Source organism: Drosophila teissieri, chromosome X (genome assembly GCF_016746235.2).
Source record: "Drosophila teissieri strain GT53w chromosome X, Prin_Dtei_1.1, whole genome shotgun sequence".
NCBI lineage: Eukaryota > Metazoa > Arthropoda > Insecta > Diptera > Drosophilidae > Drosophila > Drosophila teissieri.
The window spans coordinates 3,119,195-3,133,908 of record NC_053034.1 but is presented as its reverse complement, the minus strand read 5'-3'; the positions used below and the strand labels follow the sequence as shown (position 1 = coordinate 3,133,908).

Genomic DNA, 14,714 nt, shown 5'->3' with positions numbered 1-14,714 from the left:
CATTTATTGCAAGTGTAATTTGTGATTATCGTGAATGAATTGCATGGCGTTCCGTTTGGGAAAATTCGAAATTATTGCGGCTAATTCCGCTCGATGCGAACTGCTGTGAATCAACTGGCACCCACACCCGCACAATCGCAGACTCACCCTTGCACTCACACTCGCACTCACACTCGCGATCGAACTCACACTCACACTCGCACTGGCACGGACAAATTAACCCTTGAGTGGCACTCGGCACTTCGTTCGTCAAGTTGCTTTAATTGACTTTTAAATTCGCAAAAAATCAAAGCGAAAAAGTGTGACAAAGTGCCAAAAACAAGAATGTAAAGCAAATAAGTGGCGTTGGGCGGGGAGGCGGGGGAGGGCGGGGGAGGGCGGGGGAGGGCGGGGGAGGCGGTAAAGTGCAGCCAACAACAACTGAAACAATAACTGCACTCGTGCAACGCTGCCGCCGAACATTTTCACACCTCGGACAATGCGGAATGCAGAATGCAGAACTTGCGGGGCGTCAAGGGGTTAAGCAGGGGGTGGAACGCACCCAAAAAATATGGCAAGTAAAAAAAGAAAAAAAATTTAGAAAGAGAAATACTCAAAAAACGAAGGGCGTTTGTCGACACTTTTCCGAACTTCTCCCACATTCTTCACACGTTCTTTTTTCTAATTTACGTCAACGCAAAATCAAAGCAAAGTCAAAAGACGACCGCACACAATGTCCGAGGCTACAAACTACAATTAAGAATATTTTTATCAGCCAAGGAGACACCGCTGCATGCATATATATATATCTATATATATATTTATATATATATATATATACATGTGTATATAAGTACATATATAATGGGGCTGGCTATTAGCAAAGTGGCTCAAATATCAAAGGGCGGCGCATACAGATACTTGGATATTGAATGTTGCATGTTGAATGGAGATGGCCAGACTTTTCGGCAACTGACAGGCAGCAATTAGCAGTTCTGGAGTCATTAAGTCATTGCAACACATCCGTTGCCACTGGAAACGATCATTACATGCAGCTCAACAACCAGTTGACTCCTGTGCATTCTCATTGGCTTCTTAATGAGAGGGTATCATCATGATACAGCAAGTAGAATATTAAATTCCTAACTTCATTTAAATGTAATATTTCTTAGTTAGTGCCTCAATGCATCCATTACCATCTCGAGCTCATGCAACAATTTTGCTAGCTTAAATTTTCGAACCCGTACCAAGTTACTTACTCATTATCTGTATACATTTTTGGCATGCCGAGCGGGAAAGCTGAAAAGCTGAAAAACTGAAAATCCTAAATGGTTAATTTCGAGAGGCGAGTGAATTGCCAAAATGTTTGCAACACAAGTGCACCAATACACGTGGAATGTACAATCCGTGTCTGTGTGTGTGTGTGTGTGGCGGTGTGCAAACACATCAAAACGACTGTCACAACAAAGCGACGCGAGGAGCCAAAGTGAAAATTGTCAATTAAATGTGGGGGGGAAAGAGCGAAAAGCGAAAGCGAAGAAAAATCGCTTTTCTTATTGTCGTTGGGCAACCAATTTTCCGATTTGGGTTTCCCTTCTGGTAAAAGATCAAAGGCACTTAATGGAAGGCGCCAAATACACAGCTCCGTACAGGAAATCCGCCAGAAATCCAAGCGAAAACCCGAACCAAACCTGATGCGATTTTTTAATTGACGAGCTTGGCCACGCAAATGGTTAAAAAACGTATAAAATAAACAACGGATACCCGAAATATTCGTACGACATGCGGAACGAGTTGAAAATATGCAAAATTAAATAGGATGACGCGAATGAAAAGCAGAAAGCAATGCTAAACATAACAGAACAAGGTGCTAAGAATATTGGGGCTAAACCAATGAGCTCGACTATTACATACCCTAAATGGTAAACCTCTACCAAAGGCCAGCCACTTTTTCTACCATCGCAGTTCATCTACCAGTTATTAAGTTATTAATGGTATACCCATTAAAATGTCATACCACTCTGCAAGTCCATGCTACCCTTGGCACAACTATTCAGTGCTCTTTCCCACATTTATTAAACGCAAATTACGACGAAGCCGTGGAAATGGGCGATAAACGGAAAGGAGTATTGTAATTAAAATAACACAGACAACTGCGAGCCAAAACGAAAGCCGCACAACATGCGAAATCAAAATAATAAAACCCCTGATGAAAAGGGTCCGGAAGTGTAGGGGTAAACAGATTTGAAATCAAGAAATCAGATTCGATATAATATACATACATGTGTATGGTACATTCATGAGTCGAGTGAGTGCGACAGTGAAATTGGCACAGTGAATCAGTGCAGAGCAATGGAAATCGGCGATGATGACGATGATATTTCAACGCTAATTAAAATAATAATAACAATAATAACAGCTGCCACTTGAATCTGCAAGATTATCGCAGGGCCTCGCTCTTTTCTCACACAGAAAGAAATTGGGCGACCGTTGGGGATTCTGTTTTCTGCTTATGTGTTTATGAGATCCTAGATATAATTCATTAAATAAATGGAAAGTCTTGATATGTTGTCATTCAACTGATTACTCATTTGCTAAGTAGAAGTTCCTAGTTTTTTTTACCGTGTAGCAATCCCTGCTGCCACAGCTTCTCATGCCGGTTTCATTTCTGTTTATCTGCGTTCGCTGTCGTCGCTGCGACTTCGGATGATATTGCCACTTGCAAATGAGCTTTGAATCGAGAGACAGCAGGTCGACTCGAGTTCGCGGCGAGTGTGTGGGTTTTTCTCTCAGTGTGCGTGTGTCATTGCCTGCGCTGATCGCCGAACAAAGGCGCACCTACAGTGGCACCAAAACGCCCAAAACCTACGCAAAAAGCTCATCGAGCTTTTTTTATATTGATTTCAATTTCGAATGTTTCTTAACAGAAACTGGGATACTTTTTTAATCTTATAGAAGACTGGGCACACTATCGTTGCTAGTGTGCCCGTCGCAACTATTGTGGAGCGCAGTTTCTGCGATGTTCAAACCAAAGTGCACCACACACACACACAGTGCAATTAGCAGCTCAACTTGAGTGGTGGTGCTCTGGAGTGAAGTGGTTTCGGAGGCGGATTGGTGGATCGGTGGATCGGTGGAGCGGTGGAGAGGTGGATCGGATGAGGGCGGTGTGTCGTTTGCAGTGGGGCCAAAGCTGATTTGGCGGACGATGGACCGCTGATTAATTCCTTTTTTATGCTAACTAAGCGGCACTCCAGACACCGATTCGCCCCACTGTGTGTGCGTGTGCGTGTGAATCGTATGTGTGCATTTGTATCTGTATCTGAATTTGAATCTGTATCTGTATCTGAATCTGTATCCGTGCGCCTGTGTTGGTGCGTCTGGCAGGTGACAAAACCAGTTGCGATTGCTAATTGCGTTTAAGCTTTGATTGTCATTGTAAATGTGCATGGCACACATCGAACAAAACATTTTTCAAATCGCTATGGGGAAATATTCGTGAGCCAAGGCACTTTTCAATAAAGAATGATAACTTTATATATATATAAATTCAATTAAGATCTGTGATTTGCAAGCTATTATTTGCAATTTGAGTGGTTGGTTGGTTGGGTGGGCGATTGTTCGTCGATTGTGGGGACAGTGGCTTACCCTGCGCGTGCAGCAGCGGGTGGTGCGGATGGTGGGGGTGGTGGTGCTGCAGCGGCGGCGGTGGCGGTGGCCCTCCAACGGCTCCGTGTGGATGGTGCGGGTGGTGGTGGGGGTGGTGCTGGTGCTGGTGCTGGTGCTGGTGCTGATGCTGATGATGGTGGTGCACCGCCGCGGCCAGCTGGTGGGGCATAAAGGCGGCTGCCACCGCCGCATGGGCATTGAAGTAGGCCATTCGCGAGGCGGCTGCCATGGTCATTTGGTGGTGCTCCCTGTACTGATGGTGGTGCGGCTGCTGCTGTTGCTGCTGCTGCTGCTGGTGGTGCTGCTGTTGTTGTTGCTGCTGCTGCGACTGCTGCGGCTGCTGCTCTGGCTCCAAACCGCTCGTTAAATTGCCCTCGGCCGCATTTATTGCTGTTGCTGCTGCTGATGATGTTGATGTTGCTGCTGTTGCTGCTGCCAATGTGGCATTTGTTGTCTTTGGCGGCGTTGGCGTTTGACGCTCTTTTGCCACTGTTGTTGTTGCACCGGCAGTTGTCGTCAGATCGGTTGGCGCCTCTGTGGCCGCTGCCACCGCCAAGCCCAGCAGCTCCTGAATGGCGAAGGGCGAGCGCTGCGGCATTTTCAATTGCAAATATTTCGATCTATTGGCAATTTCGATCTAGCTATTGCTGTTGTCAACAAAAACTGATTGAAAGCATCGTGATACCCCAATGGCAAAACAAAAAAAAAACAAAAAACTATATATGTTTATATAGGGAAACAATGGCAAGTTGGCAATGTTCTAAGACGTAAGACTACGCGAAATGTAGTTTGCGATTTGAGAGTCGAGAGTCGAGAGTTGAGATTTTGAGCTGGCACGCGTCGCAGAAAAACACACAACAAATTCGCAATAATTTCCACGTTAAACTGTTGCCTGCGTTAATGTGCACCAGGAGTTTTGTCGTCGCAGTTGCTGTTTCTGTTTGCTGTTGCTGTTGCTGTTGCTGTTGCTGCCGTTATGTTGCTGCTGGTGGTTGGCTTTCGACTTGGCTTTGCATTTCGCTTTGGATTTGGCCAAGGAGGCATTCAGCTAACAAACGGTAAACGGCCAGCGGAGCTTTGCTCTTCCGAGGACCTCAAATCATGGCAAACGCAGCAGCAACATCTGCAGCAGCAGCAGCAACAGCAGCAACAGCAGCAGCAACAGCAGTAACGGCGGCAACAGCAGAGCGCCGGGCAGCGACGCCCGCGTCGACTGCGCTGCCCGGCAACGGTAAATATTCAGGGGCGGTCTCTGTCGCACGCTAGCCGCACTCTTCGCCGCTCAGCGAGTGCGAGAGAGTCGGCAGCATGTGGGCCTTCCCCTCGGCAACATGGCGCATGTGCAACATCCAGTCGGCGTGAGAGCGAGGAGAGCCGCATGTGCCTTCCAAGCAGCAGCTAGTCGTGCTGCTCTCGCACACGCAATGCCTTCCAGTTTTCCCGCAAACTTCCAGTTCTGGCCGAAACGCATGTGTGTTGGTGCGCTGCCCATCGTTGTGTTGGTGCCCGGTTGCCACAGTGTGCGGCGCCCATTTTGTGTGAGTGAAAGAGAGCCAGAGAGCCAAAGAGCGGGAGAGGGCGAGGGCGCGGGCAGCAGGGATGGGGTGGCGTAAAAAGGCAAAAACATTAAAAAAAACAAAACAAAAAACTATTTCGCAGACCCGAACTCGAACTCGGAACTCCAACTGCTCGCCGTTCGATGAAGGACGCCAATTTATGGCCCAAAAAACGAGCCACCATTCGGTTTCCAGCTGTAGAAACTACTCACTTGTCGGCCGCCTAACAATGCCCTTCCCTTCCCCCTCCCTTCCCTTTCCAAAAAAAAAGCAGTCTAATTAAAATTTTCGCCAAAAACTTGTACTATTGAAATGCGTAAATTAGCATTTACACCACGTTGTGTGTGTGCATGCGTGCGCGTGTGTGTGTGTGTGTGTGTGTGGTGTGCTAGCGGGAGAGTCCTTGCTGCGCAGTATTGCTGGATGCCGAGAGATTTTGGGGTCCTATGTGGGTTATTGTTCTCAGGGAACTCGGCCCTCTATGGCAGTTGTTGTCCCGAAATTCGGCAAATGTTTCGGCTTGATTTCGGTAGTGGAAATGTAGAGCTTGTAATGGACTTGCAAATTACTGCTAGGCAATTGAGGGACTTACAATTATCTCGGCCCCGAAAGGAATCTCCTGCCAGGCCCATACACAGATAGAAAAAACGTAATACTAATACTAGTTCCATATTTAAAGTTTTGACAAAAAGTTGTATGTATTTTGATACATTTCGATTGGATTCTCTATACACACACACCAATTCACTAATTTCTATTTAAACCAAATTAAGGGACACCGGTAATTGGAAAGCCACGATCGGTGGCATCCAAAACGGGTGTTGTGGGGCTCTTTTCTCACGCCCCCACAGTGGGCTCCCGCTATGGCGAAGCCCACGCGGCAATTAGACAATTGAAATGCCAACGCTCACACGGCCATCGCAGCGAAATCGGAGCGGATCGCAAAACGGAACGGAACGCTATAGCACCGATCACATCATCATAAGTACATACATACATACATATGTACATGTGTATGTGCATATCCGTCGGGCCACGCAGTCTGGCATTTGGAAACGAAAGAAAGAGAGGCAACGCGGTCGTGCGAGAGAGACGGCGGCAGGCAGAAGAAAGGAAGGCAGCGAGCGTGGAGTGCGTGCTAGAAGAATTTCGCGGGTAACTCGATATTTTCTTAAGCAGGTTGCCCCCGAATGCCCCCGAATGGATATGATTCATTCATTGGGTATGCGAGTTTGCGAGTTCTCAAGGCGAAATTCGTGTATTTACTGGAATTTGATTGTTAATTAACTTGCAATTACAATCGCCGGGGGATCCTGTCAAAATAAATATTGAATTTCGCCGATGCGATGATTATGGGTAATTCGATATTGAGGAATATAGTTTCTCTCTCCATTTCGCTGGAGAACCATCTAGTTTTCACCTGGCCATTATCCATTGGTTACATTTCAATGTTGGCGATTTCATGCTTTATTTCCCCTCTTTTTTTTACTGGGTCCTCTGGCATGTCCTTCAAGTTTCCAAGAACTCGGACCTGTGTGCTTTTGTTTTGCAAATATTTTGACGTGCCAACGAAGGACTGACAACCCGACTACCTGGGCATAGTCCGGCTATATATTTATATATGTATATTGATATATACATATTCACATATAAATTTAAATACTTTGATACCGGGTGCCTTATTTCGTCTCGAGTTGCTCTTCACATTTCTGGTAGTTGACGTGGCCCGCCAAATGATTTAATTATGATCTCAAGTGCGAAAGTTTACCAAAATCGATTGTCAATTATGTGTCGAGATTTATTTACTTAACTATTATTGTCTTGGCCAACACACACACACAATGCACGTCACACAATCGAAGTCGAACAAACTTAATTATGAACAATTAAAGTTCAGTTACTTTTTGTGTAGGCTTCCCCCAGCGAGTTTCTCGATTATTTTCGGAGTGATGGCCGACTGACAGCCAAAACCAAAAACCAAAAACCCAAAACCCAAAACCAAAACTGGTCGAATGATAAAAGCAGTAATAAATAATAATAAATCAAATGGCATAAATAACAACAAGCACATTGTTGTGTAATTAAGTTGTTAAGTGTGAACAAATCTCGGTAAATCTTCGCGGGGAAACGGGGGTGTTTTTTTTTTATTTCAAGGGGCTTTAGACAATATTATTGTCACACAATTGTTGCCGTGTGATTAGTTGAAACTTTAATTGCGCCACAATGGCATAATAACAACGATAATGGCCCGAAAAGCAGAGAAAAATTTCGGAGCGAAGGTTTTTGGTTATTGGCATTTAGGCGAAATTTAAATACTCTGCAAAGTACATATGTGCTATAAACATATTAATAAGTTATTAGTATCACAAACACGAAATCTTCTCGGTTTTGTTCTTTCTCTAGAAAAGGTTTTTGCCTAACTGGAAAACTTTATTATTAAAACTATATTATTAAAGTCAAAAAGTGAAGAAATATACAACTATTGAAAAGCAATTGGTTAGCCATGCATTTTTAATATTTTCGTTACCACCGAAATAATTTATAGTGCACACTAATTGCAATTACCGTAGAAGTGGAGGCATTTGGTATTAGCCGTGAATTATAATCGTCATTATCATATTACTATTATTTATTATTGTTATTGTGGCTGCTATTTCTGTGGCTCTGGCCATTGTTGCTTTTGCTGCTTATTTCGAGTTTAGTTTTTCAATTATTTAATTGTTTATTTCGCATGGGTAACGTGAGAAAATGAATTTTGCCTTTGGGAAAAATGCGGAGTTTGCGGTCGCTACCCACAGAGGGCGCCACTGCTGCGTTTATGGCTAATTTTGCACCAAAGCCAATCAGCGAGTCCTTGTTTTGCGGTCGGTTTGTGTCTTCGCTAATTAGTGAAAGTTTGCGCAAATTATTTAATTAGTCGAATGTCAACCTAGTTTTTACCTAGTTTATTTTATCACATATATTACAAAAATATGCATACGAAATAAGCTAAGAGAAATTCTTTTCAGAGGCATATTTTACTCATATCCGCCGCATCTCGATCCCATATGAACAAAACGATATGTACGTCCTTTAATGGGATTATCTGCACTAATTTCCGCCCAGCGAAATGTAACAGACGAACTGAAGTTGAAAATACTCGATCATCATTTGTGTGAGCGACGGGAAAAATGATTTATCATTCGAGGGCACTCGAGAGTGAGGATGCTCGCTGACAGGCGCTAGTTCTTCGACTGGGCTGGGTTGCTTTCGGCTTATGTTCTCAAGGTACACCAAGAAAAAAGCAGGACCTCGTTCAAGGTAACCAACTAATGTTACAGAACTGCATGTTTTGTTATTTCATCATCATTTTTATCAGCTTGAAAGCCTTGATACGCGTACTTTGTGCCTTCGAATTGCACGTGAATCTCACCCGTTTGACCGCTAGAAAGCGTTTCTTTCAGTGTAGCTGCCTTTATCTGGCTGTGTGAGCTACCGAAGTGGCCGAAGTGTGTGCTCGACAATGACGACGAACCAATTTATGGGACAGGCCTTCGAGTTGGCACTTGAGTAAACCGAAAGGCAAACACTGCACTACACTCACACACACACACACACACACAACCCAACCGGAATGAGGAATGGGGAGGGGCAGGGGGAAGGGGTAGGGGTGCTGGAGGGTGTGATTAGGGGTGGTGGCAGCTCTGTCCATCGTCGGTGGTTGTAGCCTCAAATTGGAAAATAGGCAACAGAGAAATACACCAAGTACGAGCCAAAACAAATTAGTAGCTGCACAAAAAACACAATAACAATAATAATAACGAAAATAAGGCAGCGGCGAGGGGTGTGAAATTCGAAAACCAAAATGGCCGAACTTCAATTGAAGTGTAACAGCAGAAGTGGCTGGCCGCTGAGTTTACAGTGGCGTTCAAAAATGTACGCGTACCCCCGATGGCCGACACACTGAGAGAAATGCATGCCCCTTCGAAAGCATCTGTCTGTTCCATTATCAATCAGAAATGAACACGTTGTTTAATCATACTAGTCATTAGAAAAACCGTTTATATAAACCGAAATGGGTATACAACATCATGTACTAGTTTATTTTGATTAGTTTTTAATAAATCTGTGCTAGGTTCAAGGCCATTCAATTAAGCATAAAATTCGCAATGCAAATTGGGATTGCAAAAAGGGGTTAAAATACCCCCAATTGGCTCAGTGTAGCTCGCCGTCGACGGGTCGCTAATGATGATGGAAGGTCCCGCGTCTCGTTTATGGGTTAATCAAATTGTATGAGCGGGACTTCAGCATTTCAGCTATGCAAAGCAGCCGCCGGGGGCAAGGGAGTGTTAAATGGGAGTGGACTGGGCTATGGAAGTGGAAGTGGGACGTGGAAGTGGGAAGTGAGAGTGGGAAGTGGAAGTGGGAATGACTTCAATTAGACGCCTGGTTTTTGATGTTCTCGATGGTGGCGGTACTTGGCAGCCAACCAAAAGGGGCGCAATTCGCCTGAAAATGGGTGTACAACACGGCGTTATAATGAAAACGAGTGAAAAATGTTCAGAGCACAGAAAACATGGCAGCTTGCTGGGCGCAAAAAAAAAAAACAAAAAAAAAGAAAAAGAGCGGACAAAAAAAAGGGGAAGGCAGCCACTTTCAATTGTGGCAAATTGCAGGCGTTTCCGCCGCTGCCATCATTACTTATTATTCGAGCTCTGCCCTCACTCTGAATATTTTTCGCTGGCATTTTATTTGTATGTGTATTTGTATTTATATTTGTTAATTCTTAAATCAGAGTCGCGTGCAAATTTGATTATTTCGCCTTCAAGCTGTGACCCATGGAGTTTGGCAAGAGTTGCCAACATTGCTCTCCATTGCTTTTTTCATTCACACTTCGTATTTTGTATTTTTGATTTTTTGTTTTTTCCCTGCTTTCCTTTTTTTTGGGAGAGAGAAAATTCTTTTGTTAGAAGCTGTCGCTGGTGGCTGCTAATGAGCCATTGAAAGCGCGATTTGCATACGGGACGAGCAAATCGAAATTGAATGCAAGTAATGAAATATTCCGGATTTGAAGTAAGAGAGTGAAGTCCGGCAACTGGCAAATGGGAACTTCAAGTGTCCAGTAATTGGTATTTGCAAATTGGAAATTTACCTATCTGTAAGCGCATTAAAATCAACTGTTTTCAATCAAAGGGATTGGATTACCAAATACGCTGGAGAACCACGCACCTTTTCACCTTTGAATTGCAATGAGTATCAAAACAAAAATGTACATTTTTTTCTTGAATTTGGATTTCTTTCTTGTTCCTACCATCTGGCGAAGGACAAAAAAAAAGGAAATCAGTTGGCAATTGACAGAAACGAGCCCAATGAAAACAAAACCAAAAATGCAATGCGTTTGATTGTTTGTGCAGAAAGTGCATGAATCGCATTCTAAAGTCCAGAGATTAAAAACCACCCACTAGGCGCTTTCAATCAACCTGCCTCCGAATGCAACTCACAATTTTCGTCACGAATTTTGATTAATTTTCTGTTTCAGCCGCCTTTTTTTTGTTTGTTGTTTTCGTTTGTTCAATATTCACGCATTCGCAATCAAAGCAACTGAATTGGATTTATGGGAAACTCAATCGCAAAGGAGCCTGCGAGGATTTCAAGGGCGAAGGACAATGAATAAATCTGCTGAATGCAAAAATCCAGGGCTCAGCCTATACCAATATAGCTGGAAATTACACGAGACTACATGAAATTCAGTAGATCACAAGGGGAATTTGTTATGGAAACAACTTTTGCAATAAAAATGATTTTCGGGATAAAATTATATGAGAAATATGACTGGCAACAACTAGTTCTCATTTTGAGCACTTAGCCTTGAGGAATACGACTTTAAAACGAATGGTTTTGAGCACTTTTCTTACAGTTGCATAATCAGACCATTGCATAATTTCTGCCCCACACGCGGGCATTTGAAAAAGGCGGCACTCACACTATGGCTTACATTAATTATAATTTGCAAGCTGCTGGTGAATCGCAGCTTATAATTATGCAAAAGTCTGCAACGACACGCCCACCTATGCAAGCCCGCCCCCCCAGCTGGGCAGCTACCCCACGTATCTCACACAGTTGGTTCCCCCACATCATTTTTTCCCCGGGAAATAATTGAAAATTGCGCAATTCTCACAAGTGGGAAACAGAGCACATGCCCCATGCTCCCATGCTCCTCCCCCTGCATTTCCACCACAATTAACCAGGCGAATGACACTCCCACACATATGCATGCCCGCTATGCCACGCCTACAACGCCCCCATTAGAATTATTTTCCCCTTTTCCGTGGTTTTTCCACATTTTTTGTGGAATTTCTCCGGCAAGCGCCAACGCCCTGGCCCGAGGTAAAAAAAAACGAAGAAAAAATACCATGTGTGGGTGCGATTATTATTATCATGATTATTATGCGCAAATTGCAAAATTTCGCGGCTGCAGAACAAGGAGCAACACTGCCAGAAAATACTTGATACCTATGCAACTTATTTGGTTTTACTCCAAAAACAACAAAACGCGCTTTCTGTAAATTTATAATATAATATAATAAAGTTGATAATATATAAAGTTGATGTAACTGAATAATTAGGTGTGCATACTTTACCACGCTTTAGTAACTGAACTCTTTTGTTCTCAGTGCAACTCAGGGGGATTTTATACGAATCCGCATGCGAGAGTTTCACCGTATCACTGGCTTCACAGTTGAAGCCACAAATTGCTGCGGTTTCTGGCTGCATTTTCCATTGTTTCACAAAATGGCGTGGTTTAGGCCACGAAGAAAAGCAAGGCATAATTGTAATGAAAACCCACACCCGACGACCGGATGTCTATATAAAAGTTGCCTGTGGTCTGGGCAAATCAGCCTCATCATTATCATTATCATTATGGAAGCGCTGGAAGACACGTGGAAATGGCTACGTTTTGTCATGTGTTTCTATACATGTTTCTTCAAATTCGCAATTTGCTCTGCATAAATTGAATTATATAAATCCCTCATATATATTTACAAGTACCAGAGTGCATACATTTCTGATCCATATCGCATTTCCAAACAGCATCGAGTGCTCCAATCTTCCATTATCGAAAGCCCTTTTTCCCCCACGAAAGCGCCTGGCTCATTGCGAGTAATGCGAATATTACGAATAATACGAATAATAATTGCTGAGCAACAACAAAAAGGCGCAAGAAATTAATTTCCATGCGAAAGATCAAAGAAAGTTTTCAATTGTTGCCATTTGCCCAGCAGCGGAAGTGGGTGGTTGGTGGGCGGCGGGTGGCTAGAAGTAAGGGGGGGGATTTCCATGTTCGGGAGTGGGTGCTTAATACGAAATGTAGCAATTATATTCTTGCATCCACCATCATCATCGTCATCATCACCCACCATCGTGCATATTTATTCATTTTTTCATTTACACATTTTTAATTTCAATTCTGAGCCAAAGTCTAGGGCTTTCTCCATTTCTCCATTTCTCCGCCCTGCTTCCGTTTCTTCGTTTCGCCGTTTCTTCGTTTCTTGCCTGCGTTATGGCTCAACTCATTTCCTGTGACAATGGCCACCGCCCCTCCTTCGACGGGGGGGTAAGGGGGCGTGGCACCTACCGCCCACCTCCCACTAGTGCATTACGTACGTGTACTTAGCATTTCCTCGGTCGGTTTATGCCTCTGTTGTTGTTTTTCATATGGAAATCAACACATACTTGATTTTTAATGAAGTACTTTTTCATTATGTACACACACATACATACGTTGGAAAATGCATCACACACACACACACACAGGCACAGACACAGACACACTTATGTATATGCAATTTCTTTTCATTTCCGCCATCTGAGTTGCACTTTGTGTTTATGTTTTTTTTCTCGTATTTTTCCCCATCGTCTCTCGCCATTTCTCTTAATTTCTATTTTAGTTTGCTGCTTATATCGCCTTTTCATGCAAATGTCTGTGTATGTGTGCCTGGACACTTTATAAATGCATGTGTGTGTGTGTGTGCTCCGATTGTTTTCAGTGGATGCCATGGTACAGTGAGATATTGTCATTAATGGGTTCTTCCATTAACTTTTAAGGATACTTCTCCACATCCTTTCCTTCAGTTATTACAAAATAAATCATATGTTAATACGCAAAATCCAATGCTACTGCTTGAAACATATTATTTCGAAACTGCACTTGGTTATTTTAAGTGTCGCGAAGAATTCACACGTCGATCCCCAAATTTGCCATAACCAGTCTGCATATTTCCCAGCTGACTCATCCAGCGAGCGATCCTTGATCGTTGATCCTTGAGACCTGTTCCCCATCTTCCTGCGGCTCTTCCTGCTTTGTGCAAAAAAGAAGCACTCTCCATTTGGCATTCTTCTGTCAAAATATTGACACAACAGTTGTCGGGCTGTCAGGTCGCTTGGCAGGACTCGGCAGGACATTCCAAAGCGCCATTGTCCTGCCGCAGAATGGGCTCGGCTCATCGTGATCACATCGCCAGCAGCGATGGGCAGCAGAAATTACTTGTAATTATATTATCTGCAGAACAAACACTGGTACATGCTCGGCAGGATGCCGAGTAATTATGATAATAGTCCAGAGAATCCAGAGAAGTGCCAATGTAAATAGGCCGTTCGCCAGGAGAGGTGCGAAGAGGGTCGAACGGGATTAGGGATTAGCATTGACCTTTCACCGGCGAAGGTGTGATCGAGCATCCTGGCCATCCTGGGCAACCTGGGCAACCGAGGGGCAAAACACAACAATCCTCGGTAGCAACAGTTGGCCCAGGACAAACAATGGCCATGACATTGATTTTGACCACCGAAAAATCCGAAAAAACTGAAAAATCAGGCAGCAACAGCTGAAGGCGTTTCAAGAGGAATTCGTGTGTGTGGAATTAAATAGTAATGTTGGTAATGCCTTCTGAAACAATAGGCGCAGTAGATGTTTAGCAATTTCTAGGAATACGAAACAACACACCCAATTAAAATATTTCACATTATTAACAGAAAATGATGTATGATAATTTAATGCAATAATTCTTTATCTATTCTGTGTAGAACTTTTAAAGAAGTGAGCTTTAATATTTCTTATGACATTTCATGCCGTAAATTGTTACATTTTTCCGTTGCAGTCCAATTGTATTTCGAATTGCATTTGCATCGCTCTCACATAATGTGTAATGACTTGCCAAGAACTACGCCACTTAGACACCTTTTCCACTTGATACCAACCTGCCCGTCATTATCCATTATCCATTATCCCGGACTATCGGAGGCTGACTTATAGCCCAATTAATTGCATGATTAACGCCAATCTGCCATTCAACACAAAGGATCCTCGGCCACTTGAGTTCCTCCTCTCGGCAAACTCAAAAAATGGAAAAAAAACAGCCAGCAGGAGCAGAAGGCACAGGTGCTTTTCCACTCGTCCGATGGCTCAGCAACTTTTGCGAATGCTTTCCGCCTTTTCCCAGCGATTTTCCAGCAAACTGGCAACGTTTACACACA

The 14,714-nt window shown here is 43.6% G+C and overlaps 1 protein-coding gene across 2 annotated transcripts in view; it reads right to left on the bottom strand.

Moving 5' to 3' along the window:
- LOC122624353 (AF4/FMR2 family member lilli) overlaps positions 1 to 4,246 on the bottom strand; it is a 32,624-nt gene extending 28,378 nt beyond the window's left edge. For both annotated transcript variants that reach the window (XM_043803860.1, XM_043803861.1), the window contains exon 1: positions 3,628 to 4,246. In XM_043803860.1, coding sequence (XP_043659795.1) covers positions 3,628 to 4,246 — 619 coding nt within the window. The remainder of the gene's footprint in view (positions 1 to 3,627) is intronic.
- Between the last annotated feature and the right edge of the window lie 10,468 nt (positions 4,247 to 14,714).